Consider the following 18,338-nt stretch of genomic DNA (forward strand, 5'->3'; position numbering starts at 1 on the left):
AAACCGGCTAACTTTTTTTTAGCTCGTCCAAGATTACATTGGGAACACGAAAACATTTCATTACAGAACTGAGTGCTATAACGTCGATTTTTGAAATATAATCCGCATGGTTGAAAGTGCTTAAAGTTTTAGTTTCGCCATGCAACCTATTACTAAATAATAAAGAAAACCAATTAGTATTTCTGTTTGGCATGTCTAACATGTGTGATAAATTTACAGATGATCCAAGCTATTCAAGTATTAAGGTTCCATCTCTTGGAGTTAGAAAAGGTAAAGTCCGTGTATTTTTTTTTGCTCTTTTGGATCGCTTACATTTACAGTTGCTTTTGTGCAGTAGGAACGTGCAGTGTTTAAAGTCCTGTGCAAATCGTGTTTAATAGCAAACCAGATATATAAACCAAGAATCTATTTTGTTAAATCGTTTGAATAAACATTGCAAAATACAAATTGGCGACGTTGTTAAAGAAAGGGGCGTTGGTTGTCTTTTACGTACGGCGCTTGAAATTTCTAAGATAAAACCGAAACAAAATGCATGGGACATGTTCATGGGGCTATCTTCCACTTTAAGACGCTGATCTTTTTAATAAAAGAAGGCGTCTGGTTCGTAAGTGCCCGGCTTCAAGTTGCAGATCGCTGTGCTTCTTTGATGTGGCTCTGGGTTTAAATGCAACATTCATTTTGCATTGCTGCAAAGTCAGTTCCATATTCAGAGCTGAAGTGTTTAACTTACTTGGTCTAACTGAATACCCAGTGCTGTAGCTTCTCCACAATTATTACTGGTTACAGTTAAGAAATCAGTTTCTTAATGGGTGATTTTAAGCAAAGTGCCCGATGAAGCACTGTGAACAATTCTAGGACGTGTTAGGCCGTGACAGTACCAGCGATAGATGCCCCGTTTATCAGAACACTCAGACACGAAAATAAGATTTCATTTATAACGGGGGTTTGAACAAGGAGTAAGATGATATGGCTCGTTTCATTCGGAGTGTTATTTGCTAATGTTAACTGTATATTTTTGCTCTGTTTCAAATACTTGTTGCTCCAGTCTCTGGAGAATAATAACACGTACAATTTCTGCAGTTTCCCTGCTTTAAATAAAAAGCCTGCAACCACAACCTCTCAACATGCACGTAGGTTTCTGAAATCTCGCCATCTCATTATTTATATTATTTTTGTTTTCAGGTCCACGAGCTGTGTGATAACTTCTGCCACCGGTACATTAGTTGTTTAAAAGGAAAAATGCCAATAGATTTAGTTATCGACGAACGGGACGGAAGTTCAAAATCTGACCACGAAGAGCTATCCGGATCGTCGACAAATTTAGCAGAACATGTAAGTGAAGTTTCCATTGGATTGTTCTCTGCTATTTATTAATTGTCGCGACTGTTTACCTGTGGCGAACCTTTTCTTGAGTTTTGCATCGTCACTGGACACTAGAGACTTGCGCAAGCGTTTTCTGCTTGATTTTGACATTTTCGCGTCCGCCTCTCGAAAATTCCACAAGGGGCTGGTTGGCGGTCCCGGATTTTTTTTAAATGAAGCATCTAATGTGAAGTTTCAAGGCCTGTTGAGCTGGAGTGAGCGCTGTTAACTTCTGCATTCCAAGTTTTCCAGATGTAGTGATTGCTGTGGTTATTATTGCCCCGAGAATCGTGGCGGGGTCAGCCTCAAACTGATGCAAGTTACAAGAGGGAATTCTTTATATTTTGTGTGGTTGTGGGAACAGAGAGTTTGCATGCTTAAAATAAAATCCGCAATTTGGCACTGAGCGATGTGGCAAATATCTGTTACTACGGAGGCACTGCTAGCGTTACATCGTTCCTAGTGCACTGGTTAAAGTTGTATTCGGCTGCGGTTAGAGAGAACGGTCCTTTCATGCATTTACACGTGCATTAAAATGCTTCATGTGTTCATTTATTCAAACCGATCGATACCTGGCCAATGTGTTTGGGACGCCATGATTAAATTGACACAGTCGCCATATAAGGATTTGTCAGTGATTCGCTTTAACGATACCATGAAGTTAACTGTAACAGAGACTCGGTTTGACGTTTGTTTTGTTGCATGGTCTTTTTTTTGGTCTTTTTTTGAAGAAATGTACCGGTGTTTAAGGGGAGGGCGTGCCAGCAGGTGCGGTGAAGGGTAGTATAAGGGGTGCAGTGTAGAACACCGGAGTTTTCAGCTGGTCAGCAGACAGTATAGTGCGCGAACAAATGCTGCAGATGTGTAAGAACATATTTAGAGCGAATACCTAGTGAGAGATTACCAGCTGGACGCACAGAGGGATACCACTGATAGTCGCGTTCAACGTACCAAAGTAGAGGCACACTCCCGAGAGAATCAGAAAGTGCAGCAATTTTTAGAAATCTCACCGTCTCCTTGACGCTTTTGAAGGGTTACCTGGGGAAGGACTTTAGGTGTGGATATCGCATTATTGTACTTAGAAAGCCCCCTTGGTCACTGGGGAGACCGCAATATAGGATCCGCTTCTCAAATTCAGCTGTATCTTTAACTGAGAGGAGCACGTTGTGGTGTAATTTTAAATAACCGCAGTAGGCATTTTCCACTATCAAAGAAACAATAGATTTGTGAACCTTTCTTGGCACGGGAAGACAAAAACCAATAAGAAACTCTGCAGAACAACTGGATGACGTTTTAATGCATTTTATTTTCTTTTATCAGGACCTCGTTTGCAAACCTTGATCAGATTACTAAACATTTATCTTGCATTTCAATCACAATTGCAGTTTGATTTTAATGGAAAAATGTTACCATATTTCCCATGCAGAATAATTTTAAGAGAGTTTGTATTTGACTATCCATACAAAATGGAATTTGCTATGTTTAAAAAGAGGAATGCACTTCAATCCGTATTGATGTGTAGAAATGCGGCACACTAGTGTTTATACTGAAGAGATTAGATAAACTAGCCTGTTTAAGTTACTGGCAGATGGCAGATGCTATAGCCAATTTACCGTGTTCCATTAAAAAATTCTAATTTACACACTATAATGGGAAGAGGTTGGGAGGTTAACATTTTGATAATATGATAACTGTAGTTTTAGTTACAGTAGTGCAACATTCTGAACACAAAACAGACCAAATATAACAACCCATTTATCTCGCACCAGTTAGGCTTTACCACTTCATTAAGTATTATAATTTAGAGCCTTTATTTCCTGGTGATTTCAACTATGAAAATTTTTACATCAAACCCCCTGCCATTTGTTTTCAAAGGGGCACTAATTTGAGCAACCAGAACACCAGCAGGGAGATGAAGAGCTGTATGAAAATTATTCACAACTAGTCTTAGTATTTTAGGATTATAATCATGCATTGCTCATTTCACTTGACATTGTTAAAAATTTTGTTTGTGTGCTTTTGTATCTTTAAGTGTTTGGATTAAATCATTTCTGCAATCTGGTATCAAAAAAGATGTTTCATGTGTGTGCATTTGCCTTTCTGCTGATAGCATGTTGTTCATTAATTTCTGGTCGTGCTCAGATAAGTTGGAGGAGGGAGGGAAGAGTAGGATAGGGAACCTCATAAAGAAGAATCAGAATTAGAATCAGGTTTAACATCTCTGGCGTATGTCGTGAAATTTGTTGTCTTTGCAGAGGTAGAGGTAATAACAAATACAAGATGAAAATCTTTCTTTTATACCTTTATTAGAACTATGTATGTCTTTTTGGATACAGGAAAGGCTAGTGTATGTTCGAAGTGATAGTTCAAGGTGTTAATTTTGTTTGACTTCTTTTCCCTTTGATATGGATTTTCAGTAATAATCCGAAGCTAGATCACAGTTGGTGAAAGTTAGTGCATTGATGATGATGATGAAATATTTCAGAGGATCTGAAGCAGCTGTAGTCTTCTCTGTTTACCTGGTGTGTAGCCATTCTCATCCGTGCATGTGCTGTATTGTTTTATTTGCACATGAAATGGCTAGAGTGTTTGAACTGATTTAGATCTTGAATAGTACCGATTGAAAGGAAATGTGTTTTAATTTGTTGTGAGCCAGGATTGCCTTCATTATAGAAGTGACAGATCTGTGACAGCTGCTTGACACCCCGAAAGCACACACCTCTCCTTGCCTATTCAGTGGTGACAATCTGCCACATGGGGAGAAAGATATAACTGCTTGATGACTACTAAATCCTTATGAAGATATTTTGTGTGGGGATAGGGATAGTTACAAGCAACCATATGCTTACAGTATTATCGTTGAGACGTAAAGCAGGGAATTGTGCAGCCATGCCCTTTGGACTCTGCAAAGTTGTATTTATTATTCATTTATCCACAATTTGAGTGTCATGGTTTGACTACCTATTTTCATTGTATTTTACTAGGATTGCAATAGAAAATATTTTCTGTTTGCTTTTAACTAATTTCAACTTTAACATCCCCACCTGTCTTCGATGTATTTTAGATGATGAACAGATTTACCTAAAGAGTTCTAGAAACTTTGGTAGATTTTTAATGCATTAGTTGTATTTTCCTTGTTCTGTTTAATTGTATACTTTTTAGGACTTTTACTTTTTGGGTAAGAGTTGAAGTTTTGTCGCATAAACAAACTTAGAATAGTATAGAGACTCAACATAACTTAGCTTATAATCAATTTATTCCTGAGAATCCACTTCACATATATTATTGAAAATTGCAATTATTCAGAAATTCCCAAGTTGTTGAGTTTTTGGCTTTTTTATTGGGTTGTGAAATTATATATTCTGGCTGTATCACACTCAACACAAACAGTACGCAGTCTAGGCATTTACATTTGTACAAGCATGGGCAACATGGGTGGGACTTGTTCAGCGCACCATTTTCTAAAAGCTTTCTTAAAGTGACTGCTTGTGATACTAATTCTCTGTTCTCGCATGGGCATAAACTTATCCACAAATTCCATGATAAAAAAAACACACACAAGCAAGCTTTTCTAAGTTAGAAACAATGATCTCCCCTTCTCTCTCAAGTCTCATTCCACAAAATACTTCCATCAAATAAATATAAACTTAAATTAAAACTTTGTTTCAGGAGCACTTTTGGTTCTGTCTTTAAGTACATTTTGTAGTTGTTCCTTCAAACAAAATCTGCTGTATGATTTCAGGCACATCATTATTTTTTTAAACAGGTCTTCTTTTAAATGTGGGAACTGCAGCCTTAGCTCAGTTGAAAAGTGCACAAGATTTGCAAGTGACAGTATTACAGAAATTATTTAATAACTGTATGCATTGATATTGCATATTACTACCTTCATTATGCTATTTTACATGGGCTATCGTTCAGATATCCTCACTAACCATTTTATGCACATGCAGAATTATCTTTTAAAAATTAGTTGACATTTTAAGGATCAAATATTTAGTCTACAGAACAGAAAGACAATTATTCATTAATGTGATTTTGTATTATTCCAGTCATCCAAAATTTTAAATGTACATGAATCTATTCTACAGCTTTTGGATTAAAATAGGTTATTTATTGTTATAATGACAATCTCTGTAGTTGTTTCCCTTCTTTCTTTTCCGCTAATTACCTTCCTCCTCTCTCAACTGAAGTTATTATATCCTTGTAAGGAAATAGTTCCACTGACAACCTCTTGGCATCTCGTGTAAATTGATAGTTCTTCCTCAGACAGCTCAGATATTGTGAAATCGTACGCTTCCCTGTCATGGTAGACATCACAGCTGAGGTTTGTCCTGGCATTCACCAAATCCATGCACAGAAATTTCCAGCAGAGGTCCCTGGTTCCAGATCAGGCTCTGGAACCTTGGGTGAAATTTCTTTTTTTGCCTACCTAGCACAGAGATGTGGGTGAATTTGATTAGTAGATTGACTGACTGTCAACAGCCAGTGATAAAAATTGGGGGAAAGGGGAGTTCTGAGCTATAACACTCGGCCAGTCACCTTTTGAACCAAGGAAATAAATATCTTCAGTGCTTAGTGAAATATTAATTCTTTTATTGTTCTTCTCACAAACATTGTTCTTCCTTTGCTTTCAGTGCTTTCATTGTTCTATGTCACCCTACAATAAGAGTTCAAATAGTATGGAGTATTGATAGTTGAGTTTACAACCTTTCAATTGAGTAGCAAATGCTTGTACTGATGTGCTATTTATATTTCTATATATCAATCCACAATGTGGTTTTAAGTGGCACAGTGAAATACTTAAAAAAAAACATTACAATGCATATTAAGTACTTGGACATTGAAAAATGAATCAATTCACTATTTCATAGAAACTCTCGTAAGTAAAGAAGTCATCAGTCTTGCATTATTTTGAGGAATGCACTAGTTCTTATGGTTAGCAATTTATATTGACCAAGTAGAAGAATATAGTAAAATGGCAGTTTCCTTACACCTTCTGCACACGTCATATTAAACTAAAATTCTTAGAATCTAATAAGGTATTTGTTTTCATCACTAATAAAGAGCATTTGAAAAAATTAAGTTCCAACAATTTCATCCTTTAGCAAAAGTACTCATGGTTAACAGTAAAAAATATTTTCAACAGTGAAAAGTTGATGAACAATTCTTGGTGTTATATATGATGATGGTGCTCGTGTTGACACCTTTAATTTGTTTTCCATGAAATCATTTGTTGCTTGGTTTGGTAGCATTCCTTTGAACGTTTGCCAGTGAATATTCTTCCTAAGTTAAATTGCCTTGCACTTTTGACAGGGGCACTGTTGGCAGAGATGGAAATAGCAAATCTGCCCTGCTCTGCTGTTGCTTGTAAAATGACAGAATGCAAGAAAAATAGTTGCAGAACCATTTTTAAGGGGACCATTTTGCTTTGGCTATTAGTGCGCTCTGGTAGCAGCTGTATATATTGCAAAGGATTTTGAGTTAACACTAGTTTTAAGCAGTGGGAGTTCAGGATTGGCAATGCTTAAACTATTGCTGCTGTTTCACTTTATAGACAAAGGAGAAACAATTTTTTAATATATGCTTTTAAAGTGTGAAAAGAAAGGGTTCCCAGTTTGATCAAGAGCGCAAACTATTCACTCATGAGTACTGCTTAGCATAACCTTGATAAATAGGTGACAGCTAATGAATTACCCATAAAAGAAGGTTTATAACCTGATTATGGATGTGTGTTAATTATTACGAAATGTAAAATAAAGATGCAGGTAATTTATTTTGTACCTGTATTTTGAACTGCTGTGGTCATTAAAGTATATTGTGGGAAGTATTTCAGGGCAAGATATAGAATAGATTTTGCAAAGCAGAATTTATAATAATGCAGTTTAATTCCCATTGCAAGCTATGAAGTCTGAGCCAATCAGGTTGTACTTCAGATTCGTTGCTATAGTTTTGGGTAAGGTAAAACAGGTTTGTATTCAAGAGCTAGGGCACAAATATTTAGCAGTCAGCAAATAGTGCTCTGTAGGAGGGGCAGCTGCATGTTCTGGAGACCATTTTTAAGTACAGCTGTGAATCTACCTACTTCTCAGAAATGCCAATTTTATATTTTAGTACTTAATTGTGGGTGTTGTGGGAAGGTAGCCCTTGTAACCTATATGCCAGAAAGGTAAATAACAGCATTATGAGTTTTGTAGTTAGTAGTTTGAGAGAGGTTATCGTACATATACACTTTAGCTTTATACTTCTTTAAAACCCTTGATACTAACAACTGCTGAAGTAATTATTTTTTGGCCAAAGAGGTTGTTGCTATTTATTATTGCATGCTTTAAAAATTAGAATTGATTTCACACATTAATCTTTATACCGGCCTTACTCTTGAACTGTTAAATGATTGGTTCATTACATTTGTTAAAAAAAAAGTTTTGAAGGGAGATAGATGGTAAACCAGAAATTCCAGCATTGTGATTTTTGCCACGCTATTAACTTTGATTGCATTTCAGGAAAGGAAAGTAGATGAAATATTAGAACTATTACTTACTAATTACAATTGCACCCATCCCCCTCCCAATAAAATAAAGACAGGATAGTAACTGCTGGCATGGAGATATAAGGCAGTAATTCTATCGCACGGTTATGATGATGTCATAAGCACAGAGCAAAGCCTGAGCAGTTCATGAGTATTAGGAGCCCAGGATTGAATTACTACCTTAAAGTCATTGCCAGCAAATCATTCTTGTAATTGTGCATACCGAAAATCATTTTTAACTTTCTTTACTATTATTAATGGGTTCATTAGCTACTGTTTAGGCATTATATTTTAAATCATATGGGGATATAGTAAAAATAGGTAGAATGACAGAATGTTTGCATTATAAATACCTACTTTTAGTATTAACGTGGCTATTTTTGATTTTAAACAAGGGCTACCTTATCATTAAAAAGCTCACTGGGTGCTTTAGGGAGAGATGTCTTTTTTGATGATTGGTTTCTATACATTTATAATCATTTTCCAAGTAAATACTTGTTAGCATATGTTGTGCCAGCTGCTTGAGTAATATACTTTTGGAACTTGTTTCTTTTATATGTTGGCTTGAAATTGTCATTGATAGCAATTAGAGGAAACTATCACAACAGTTCAATGAGGGAGTCCAAACTAAATTAAGTGTTACATTTAAACACATGGAGGTTCATTATTTTATCTAATATAGACTTCCATCTTTAAACCGTATAGTAAGTAGTTAGATAAAAATTGTATGCCTTGCAGACAGCATGCTAAATAAGAATCTATCAAATATGGAACATAAATTATCAAAGTAAATTCTTTAAGGTACGATATAAATATTAAAAAGCAAAGTCCATTAACTTAAATAACAAACAAAGTTTAAAAATGTGGATGAGGCTTTTGTTTCCCATTACAGAGGTTGACTAATGATATATAATTTTATTGTCAAAATAGCTTTCTTTCAGAAAATGTTGTAGTTAAAGATATTTGCAATGCTTACTATGATGAATGTACTACATGGATTAAAGGCAAATGAATTTGTTACAGTCGTTATTTAATTTGCTTTGAGTGTAGGTTCAACCCTCTCTCTCGCTCTCCTCACTCTCCTTCTCCCTCTCTTTCTCTCATTCAGTCTTTGATCTTCTCTTACTCCCTCTCTCTCACTCACTCTCTGAGTCCCTTTGATATCCACGTTCTCTTTTTCTGTTTTATTCTAATCTTTTTAACATTTTCCACCAGCAAAACTAAGTGCCTGTGTGAAATCTGTTCTGCGTTCTAAGAGAGAAAGCAGTGGCAGAATTGTGTTTGCTATGGAAGATAGCACGTGTAAATGAGAGGGACTGTATAGTGGTAAAGTGTTCTCCAGTGGCCCAGCCAGTACAAGCTTTGCCCATATTGTCTCCTGCTTTTATATTAATTACAACTTGCATTATCAGCTGTGAGTCTGTAGACCAGCAAATAGAAAATACTGCCCCTGGAGACTCAGCCTTCTTGGATCTATTTTTGCGCTCCTGTTATTGCGCTATATTCATTCTCCAGAAAGGTTTTCTCTCTTTAACACTTTTTTTTATCTCAATTCAGAGTGAGTTGGGGTGTAATGGGGGGGGTGGGTTCTGTTGATGGTGGAGTGAACCATTCTACCCTACATTTTGCTAATGCTGGATACATTACATATGTAGTGTACAGATTTAGATTGCATCTTGGGCAGAATCACAAGGCGGCCTTTGCCCCTGAGCTCCATAGCAAAAGGGTCAGAATGCACATTGATGAAGAGACTAACATTCAAACTAGTATGGGAAGTTATCCATTCCAAAATAAGTATTTATAGTTAAAAGAAATAGTATACTTTTGATTTGACTCACATCCAATAAACTAACCAAAGAATATGGCTGTGTTAATGACAACTTATATGTTTTTCTCAGACTTGGTGTGGAATATAGAAAAGATATTTATCAGGTTACAACTACATTTTTGCTTCGTTGTTGAGGAGTGTTAGCAGTAGGTAATTTAAAGGATTTTGCTGTGCATAAAATTAACTGCACTTTGCATGGCCTTTCAAACCATCATCTAGGTGAACTCACTGCATTTGTCTTGTTTCTACATCAAGGTTCTAGCTCTGTGTTGTAACTGAACCACATTCACGCAGAGCTATTGTTTCTACTCTTTTTCATTTCATTCTCTTAGCTCTTTATCTGATTACCATCCGGCAAACAGCTGACGCTAAGAGGCTTCAGTGGGTTGAAGAGTCCTTGCCTACTGTTTGCCTTCAGCTCAAAGCTATTTGAGTGGTTTCCTAGCTTAGAGATAAAAAGGAACACTCGTAGGCATCAGCCTTCCAGAATCCAGGCAGAGCTTGCTGCATCTCCAAATTTCGCAACAGCATTGCTTTTATTCTACAGTCTGTCTTGATTTGTTATTGCGGTGTCACTGTTCTGTGACTAGTCAACATTCATCCATTGCAGATTCATCTGGTTTTTATTTCCACCATCATCTAAGCAATGGTAAAACTATTGATTTGAAATTTGTACTTATACTTGATTTGGAGTTGTTAGTATTACTCAATCTCTTGTTTTTTTGTTTTGTTTTAAAATGGATATTTGCATTTTTATCATTTGAGCTGTTATGTTAAAATCACTTTCAACTCCAATGTTGTTAATAACAGATCAACTTGTGTACGTATATTGGACAGTCTCACAAGTCAGACTGCCTATTGGCCATGATGATATTGTGCAGGTGTCGCGTTTTACAGATTGAGCCCAAAGGCTGATCTGTTTCACGTGTCCTTTTTCTTTTTTTTGGTCTGTGAGAGGAAATTCCATCTTTTCCCTGCCTTCATGTGGTGCTGATAAAGCTCTTCCTGTACAGTAGAAATCCTGTTTTCCTTTAAGTAGAGGCATGGCGTTCTGAACAGCCAGGAAAGGGGAGGGGGGCAGGAGGAGCTTACATTCTTCAGTGCAGCAGTAAACTGAGACTTTCCATCTTAAACATTGGTCCAGTTGACAGCAAACTTTATACCTCCCTATCATAAAAGGAAAACTGTATTGAAATGAGTAGCAGTGAATACTCGTATGCTTTTAATATCAGATGTGCCTTTTAATGCAGCAAACTTAGTTAGCTTTTATGACAGAACATTATTATGTATAATAGGATAATACTTACTAACAATTGGCCTAAAAGATCAGCCTAATTTTTATCTTGGTGAATTGTTAATCTTGTCTGAAATAATTTTTGCTCTGCCTTTTGGAAGATATCATTAAGAAAATAAGTTCTATTTAGAAATGATCATTTCAATTATATTTTTGTGTTGTTAATTTATTTCCTTTCTTTGTTTTCTGTGTTCTTCACTTGCTTTGGGAATACTTACTGAAAAAATCCTTTGATGGGTGCGGGTTCTTGTATCAGAACCCATCATCATGGAACAGAGACCACGATGATGCAACGTCAACGCACTCTGCTGGCACTCCAGGACCCTCCAGTGGGGGTCACGCTTCCCAGAGTGGGGACAACAGCAGCGAGCAAGGTAAGAGGTTATTTCTCTCCTTGCTCAACATAGGCATGACTAAACAAACCCACAGGTTCCCACGATATGGCTGCATACATCATAAAACAAACATCAGTATCAGAGGGTGGGTACACAAGAGCAGAAAAGCTGTCAGTGAAAACATTTTTTAAAACTACTGACTAAACTTGCATGAAGGAAATGATGTGGCAGTTAATATGGATAAAATGGTAACAGGTTAAGTAACAAGTGTTGCTGCAGTCTTTTGTCTTTTAATATGAATAATGTTTTTTTTTCTGGATTGTATAAATAAACTCAATCCATTCAAGATGCAAAGGTCACAGCAAACTATATGTTTTGTGACATTATCCACTTGCAACGAAGCCCAGTTGTTTGAATTTGCTCTGTCCGTAGTGATATTAATTATTGTAGTATTAGAACAGTGCCACTGCAATGAGAAAGCTAATAAGTGCTGTATAACTGTAGCAGCATTAAAAAAAGAAAACTGTGCTTTTAATTTAATTCAATTTACAAGCTAGAACAAAAAGAAACCTATCTAGTTGGTATTTATGGGTGCCATACATTTGTTTTCTCTGTCATTTCCAAAGATCCTGAAAACCTAATCTTTGAGAAGTATTGATTATTTTACATGCATAAGTTCAAGTGACCTGCAATCTGCTAAGCACTTATTGACTGTCTTCTGGGTTGAGTGCAGTGTTTTTCATATATGCCACAGATCATATTTTAACACAGAAAGATAGTGAATGTCACTTACTGAAGACAGAGTGCCTTTTTTTAAAGTTAATTGCAATATTTTTAATAGGTTAAAAAAATTATGGAGACAAACAGAGCATGAGGCTGATTAAATGTAAAATGAGGCCATCTTCCACAGAGCAGAGCTGTGAGAGGCTCGAGTTTGACCTTTTGCTTTGCTCAGGAGCTTGATGCTTCATTTTTCACATTCTTGCAATTACGTTAACGCTTGAAGCGTTTTGACTCCAAGTCTGCTTGCAACACAGGCATAAGTCAACACTATAGGTTTTTACCCTGATGCAGTTTCATTTTTCAGGTTGCTCAGGTCCCAGCTGAAATTCAAAACTGTCTGGTTACAGTGGGTTTGCTGAGTTATGTTGGTAAGATTCAGGCTGGAACTTAAAGGAGATAACCCTGGTGTGTGTGTGTGTGTGTGAGAGAGAGAAAGACAGACAGACTGATGGGGGAAGAGAAAGAGACAGAGAGACACAGAGAGAGAGAAAGAAAGACAGAGAGCGAATAGGTGTGAGAGAGAGCCCTCATGCCTGCCTGTCTGACTCAAGGGGACTCAAGGGTGTGTGCTTTATGCATGTGTGCGGGCATGTATGTAATCATTGCTCATGTTCAGGGGAATATAGCTTTTAAAAGTTAAAGGCATTTCCTCAAAACTAAGTCTTTCAGGCAGTCAATATTTGCTGTAAGAGTTTATTATGTGAATCACATCAGATAATTTGCCAATATGAAGAATGCTTTAAATATGCACAACCACTTTTGTGATTGAATTCAAACAAAGAATTTGTGGTAGCTTACAAGGATAGATTTAAACAGCAATTCATGTGTTTCTCATTGGAGAACCAATGAGAAATCAAAAGTTTTGGACTAATAACTACAGTGGTTACAAGTTATTGAAGTCATTCTACTTGTGCAGGGCTCAAATGTAAGCAAGCCTTATGACAGCTTGTGAAGCTCTATGAAATATGTACGCAGCAGTAATCGTGTGGATTTCCGTGACACTTATTTCACAGAACGTTGTTTGCATATTATGTTTTGAGGGCAAATAGTGATATACAGATTGAATGAAAAACTGATATTAAGTTCAAGACAAACTTAAAAAGTCAAAAAAAAACAACAATTTTAAGCATGAAATATTACATATTCAGTGCTGGCTTTATACTTCTTCACTCATGAGCTGGGTTTTTGTAGTCAGATGTGTGGAATAATACATGGGCTACTGTTTCATATTTATTTCAAAATATTTTTTTTAACGCTAGACATAAATCATACAGCTCCCACAAGGCATTTGCAGTGTCATGGGATTCCAGCAGCGAGCACCTTCATTCAAAGTTAAATATAGTATGAAATTCATGAGACCCACAAAAGTATTGAACATGCATAACATTACAACATTATAGAACAATGATATAACTTCTGTGTACATGATTCACATCTGCTTATTCATCATTCCTCTTGCCTGAGACATTGAGAGGCACAGAACTCTGCATGTGTAAAATGGCAGGAACGTGTAGTAGTGAGTTCATAGGGAAGCAAAGCTGATGTGAAGGATGTAAGCAAAACAGATTTAAAATGTAAAATTGAACATGAAATTCACCCAAATACTGGTAGCCAAATCTACTGTTTTGGTATGCCAGATTTATCCTGTCTATTTATTTTAAATATCAACAGACTGTTTAATTAAGGGCCTCAATTAATAAATGTAATGTAAAAGCAAACGGGGGAAACAGTAGGATTTGAGCTTTTTTTCAACAGGTTAATTCATTCACAGAATTGTTCCAGTGTTGCGAACCCTCACCTCTTTCCTTTTTTTCACAAATATTGTGTTTTACCGTAAGCATATCCCTCTGTTCACTAATGCATGTATCCACTCTCCTCCTTTAGAGACAATAGTTGCATAAAAATTTATCTCTGATGAGTTGTGCTAAACGTATTAGGAGGGACAGTACTTTATACTCTGCTGCCAAAGTCCTGTTCCAGATTTTGGATGTAGAATACAACACAGTGCTGAGACTCCAGAGCATCCCACTAGTGGAGGGTAGATGTCTTAAGTAGCTTTCTCTGGTTGTGAGAAACCATCCTTCCTTGCAGTCATCCCCAAGTTCTATTTTCCTGCAGTTACACAGCACTGCGATTTCACCCCAGTGATACCACTGTGGAGTGGAAATGAAACACAAAACATAATGGATGATGGAAATCCAAGGTAAAAACAGAAAATGCTGGAAAAACCAAGTGGGTCAGGCAGCATCTGTGGAAAGAGAAGCAGTTATTGTTTCATACCTGGAAGCCTTCATCAGGACGAAGAAGGGAAAAAAACAAGTGGGATCACTCCAGGTAAAACCAGCAAAATTGATGGCCCCTACAAAATTTACATCACAAGATTTCTCCTGGTGCAGAGCGAGAGCTGTGAGTGAAAGGACAAGTGGTGGCCTAGTGTCCAATGACCTGCCAATCATCAGAACTGCTGCTGAAACATTAATCTACAGTCCATTAGCCTGACAGAACATGCTCTTTACGTTTATGCAAAGATCTGCCCTGCCATTGACTAATGGAAAGCAGGTTCATTGCTTTCTCCTGTTTACTCCACTTTAAGTCTTGCTCCCATGCTAAAATGCATTTTACCCAAATTAGATTAAGGATTTGTTTAAGTCCACATTAAAAGGCCACCACGAACAAATTGCCTAGAGCTGGGAAGAGAGAACTCCAGAAGGACTGGAACTGTGGGAACTTATCTCAGTGTTTCTGTGGGCATACAAAATGGCAGTAAGGTGACCTTTTTTTTAGAACAATACCAACATACCACTTGCCCCAATTTCCACCCAATTCTTTGTCTGGGTCATCACTGTTGATGCTCAAAGCATGCATATCACCACACTGGTGTCACCAATTCACAGAGGGATGGTTCAACCTTGGTGTCCCCCAAGGACACCACATATTCTACAGGCAACAACCAGAATACCAATACTACACACCAGATAGGGAAAAGGCAATTCTGGATTGGGTGCTGTGTACTGAACGAGATTTGATTAGGGAGTTTAAGATAAAGCAGCCCTTCAAAGACAGTGATCATGATATAATAGAATTCAACCTGCATTTGAGAGGGAGAAGGTCAAGGTGGTGACTTCTGGTCAAGGTGGCATCAAGCTATCCTTCCTTTAAGGTTGTGGCTCAGATTTAGTTGTTTTCTAAGTTCACAGGGGTGGTTTTGGGGACAGAGAGAGGAGTTAATGTTTAGGTACCTATATGTGGGAGAGTTAGTGGTCAGATTCAGGTTTAAGGACAGGAATGTGGAGGAGTTAGAGGTTAGGCCAGAATCTAGGCCTCCATTCTGTGCTCCGTGTTCGAAAGCCGGTGACGTGGACAACTGATGAAGGAAATCTGGAGTCTGGACGTCCTCTCCATGCTCAAAGGCATGCAATGTGGCTTTGTGATGAAAGACATCCGTGTACGTCAGGCTGCCAAGGTGCTGTCGGCAAGGACCAGTGAGGATGAGAGCTGGTGGTCAGCAAGTCTGTTGGGGCGGTGGGTCCAAGGATCGGAGGCCCATGTGAACAGGGGGCATAAGAGCCGGTGACCTCCTAGATACGCGAGTCGGCGAGTCTGGAGTTCAAGGCCTGGAATTTGGGCTCCTGTTATCAGTGAGTCCAGAGTTCGAGGCCTGTTGTTTGGTGCTCGCCCTGGAGTTGTTAATGAAGATTCAAGCACGAAGATCAATCTGAAGTCTGGAAATTGAAGCCCAGTGGTCAAGTCCTCGGTCTATGAGTATGAAGTTCACTGGGGATGTCAGAGAATCATAGTCCCAAAGTCCACTGGAGGCCCAGAAGCCTGTTGTGAGGTTGGAGGACTGTTTGTTTGGGTGGGTGGGTGTGAGGCAGGAAGGAAAGGGGCTTGTTTTGTTACTTGTTGTGTTGTGTTCTGTGTTGTACTGTAAGCATTGTGGGCTTACTATGTCATCGCCAAAATGTGTGATGATACTTGCAGGCTGCCCCAGCTCACCCTTAAGGCTGATTTATACTTATGCGTCAAATGTACGCCGTAGGTACGGTGTAGCCATGTACCCTATGCTGTACTTCACGCCAAGCCCTACGCCATAGCCTAACGCGCACCTCTCCCAAAATGTAACTACGCGTTGCGGCGACGCAGACGGAAACAACTGTGATTGGTCCACCTGGTAGCATCGCATTTTTCCTCCTACGCTGCAATAGCTTCCCATTGGGCGACTGAAGGGCAGGGAAGGAACTCTGGCTGCAATGCTTTCCATAAAGCTTTACAGACCTCCGAAATTATGGAGGACCCTGTGCTTGATGCCAGTTTGTAGCTAGCTGCTGCAGCCTGTTGACTTCCACCTGAAGCTAAAACTCGAATGGTGATTGCCAGTCTCCGAGTATACTGTGCGTACACTGATGTGAAATAAATGGTTGGAGACGATGAACCAAATCGTCAGATCTACCTGCTGACATCCGAAAATATTTGAAATGCATTTTTTCATCCATGTCTCTCAGTGGCCGGACAAGCACAGAAAATTCACCCTCCTTCAGGTTCAGTCGCCATTGTTTGAAGTTTGAGTTTCTTCGTGATGAGTTTCAACACGAGGAAACTCAACACGGTGACATAGAAACCCCACTGCCAACTAGCGTTTTGGCGGTGAATTGCAGAGCGACGCAGACACACCAACGCACAAGTATAAATGCTCACAACAGCGTAGCCCACTTGCGTAGGCTACGACGCAAGCTAGTACGCACAAGTGTAAATCAGCCTTCAGATGATGCTGGTCATACTCAAACAATGCAGTTTACTGTATGTTTTGACGTACATCTGATAAACAAATGAATCTGAATCAAAAATTGAAAGTATTGGTATTTCAGTGAAGTAAAGGGAGCTACAGAGGCATGAGAGAGGAGCTGGCTAAAGTTGTTTGGAAGGGACACTCACAGGGATGATAGAACAGCAGTGGCTGGAGTTTCTAGGAGTAATTCAGAAGGCGCAGGGTTGGTTGATCCCAAAAAATAAATATTCTAAAGGGAGGATGAGGCAACTATGGCTGACAATGGCAGTCAAAGACCTTAAGAAGAGCAAAAGAGAGCAATATAGCAAAAATAATGAGAAACTAGAGGATTGGGAAACTTTTAAAAAGCAACAGACAACAGCTAAATAAGAAATAAGGAGGGAAAAGATGAAATATGAAGATAAGTTAGCCAACGATATATAAGAGGGTACCAAAAGATTTTTCAGATATATCAACAGTGAAAGAGAGGCAAGAGCGGACATCAGTCTGCTGAAAAACGACGCTGAAAAGGTAGTAAGGGGTACAAAGAAATGGCAGATGAACCGAATCATTATTTTGTATTAGTCCTCACTGTGGAAGACACCCAGCAGCATTCCAGAAATTTGTGAGTGTTATAGGACAGAAGTGAGTGTAATTGCTAATACAAAGGATGAGGTCAGAGGGAAGCTGAAAGGTTTGAAGGTCAATCAGTCATCTTGACCAATTGGACTACACTACAGGGTTCTGAAAGAGGTCGCTGGAGAGATTGTGGAGGCATTAGTAATGATCTTTAAAGAATCAATGGGTTCTGGAATGGATCCGGAGCACTGGAAAATCACAAATGTCACTTCAATCTATAAGAAGTGAGAGAGGCTAAAGAAAACAAATTATAGGCTGGTTAGCCAGACTTCAGTGGTTGGTAAGATGTTGGAGTCCATTACTAAGGATGTTGTTTCAGGGTACTTGGAGGCACATGATAAAATAGGCCAAAGTTAGCAAGGTTTCATTAAGGGGTGAATCTTGCTTGACAAATCTGCAGGGAGTCTTTGAGGAAATAATAGGCAGGATAGACATAGGGGAGTCAGTAGATGTTGTTAACTTAGATTTTCAGAAGGTCTTTGAACAAAATACTGTACACAAGGCTGGTAAACAAGATAAGAGCCCATGATATTCCTAGCATGGATAGAAGATTGCCTGACTGGCGGAAGGCAAAGAGTGGGAATAAAAGGGGCCTTTACTTTACTTACTTTATACTTTATTGTCACCAAACAATTGATACTGGTTGCCTGCTGGCGACAAGACGTGTTCCATAGAGGTCTGTCGTGGATACACTAATTTTTATCCATAAAATGCTGGAGGAACTCTATGGAAAAGAGTAGACAGTCAACATTTCGGACTGACACCTTTTATTTTGGTCTCGGCCCAAAACGTTGACTGTTTTC

At 38.4% G+C, this 18,338-nt stretch overlaps 1 protein-coding gene across 9 annotated transcripts in view; it reads left to right on the top strand.

The window, feature by feature from the left end:
• Nucleotides 1–18,338, top strand: part of meis2a (Meis homeobox 2a) — a 113,095-nt gene that overhangs the window by 2,725 nt on the left and 92,032 nt on the right. For 8 of the 9 annotated variants that reach the window (XM_072266903.1, XM_072266914.1, XM_072266908.1 and 5 more), the window contains exons 5-7: nucleotides 220–270; nucleotides 1,183–1,332; nucleotides 11,270–11,387. In XM_072266903.1, coding sequence (XP_072123004.1) covers nucleotides 220–270; nucleotides 1,183–1,332; nucleotides 11,270–11,387 — 319 coding nt within the window. The remainder of the gene's footprint in view (nucleotides 1–219; nucleotides 271–1,182; nucleotides 1,333–11,269; nucleotides 11,388–18,338) is intronic. The other variant, XM_072266943.1, reaches the window with a different exon arrangement.

This window comes from Mobula birostris, chromosome 1, assembly GCF_030028105.1.
Source record: "Mobula birostris isolate sMobBir1 chromosome 1, sMobBir1.hap1, whole genome shotgun sequence".
NCBI lineage: Eukaryota > Metazoa > Chordata > Chondrichthyes > Myliobatiformes > Myliobatidae > Mobula > Mobula birostris.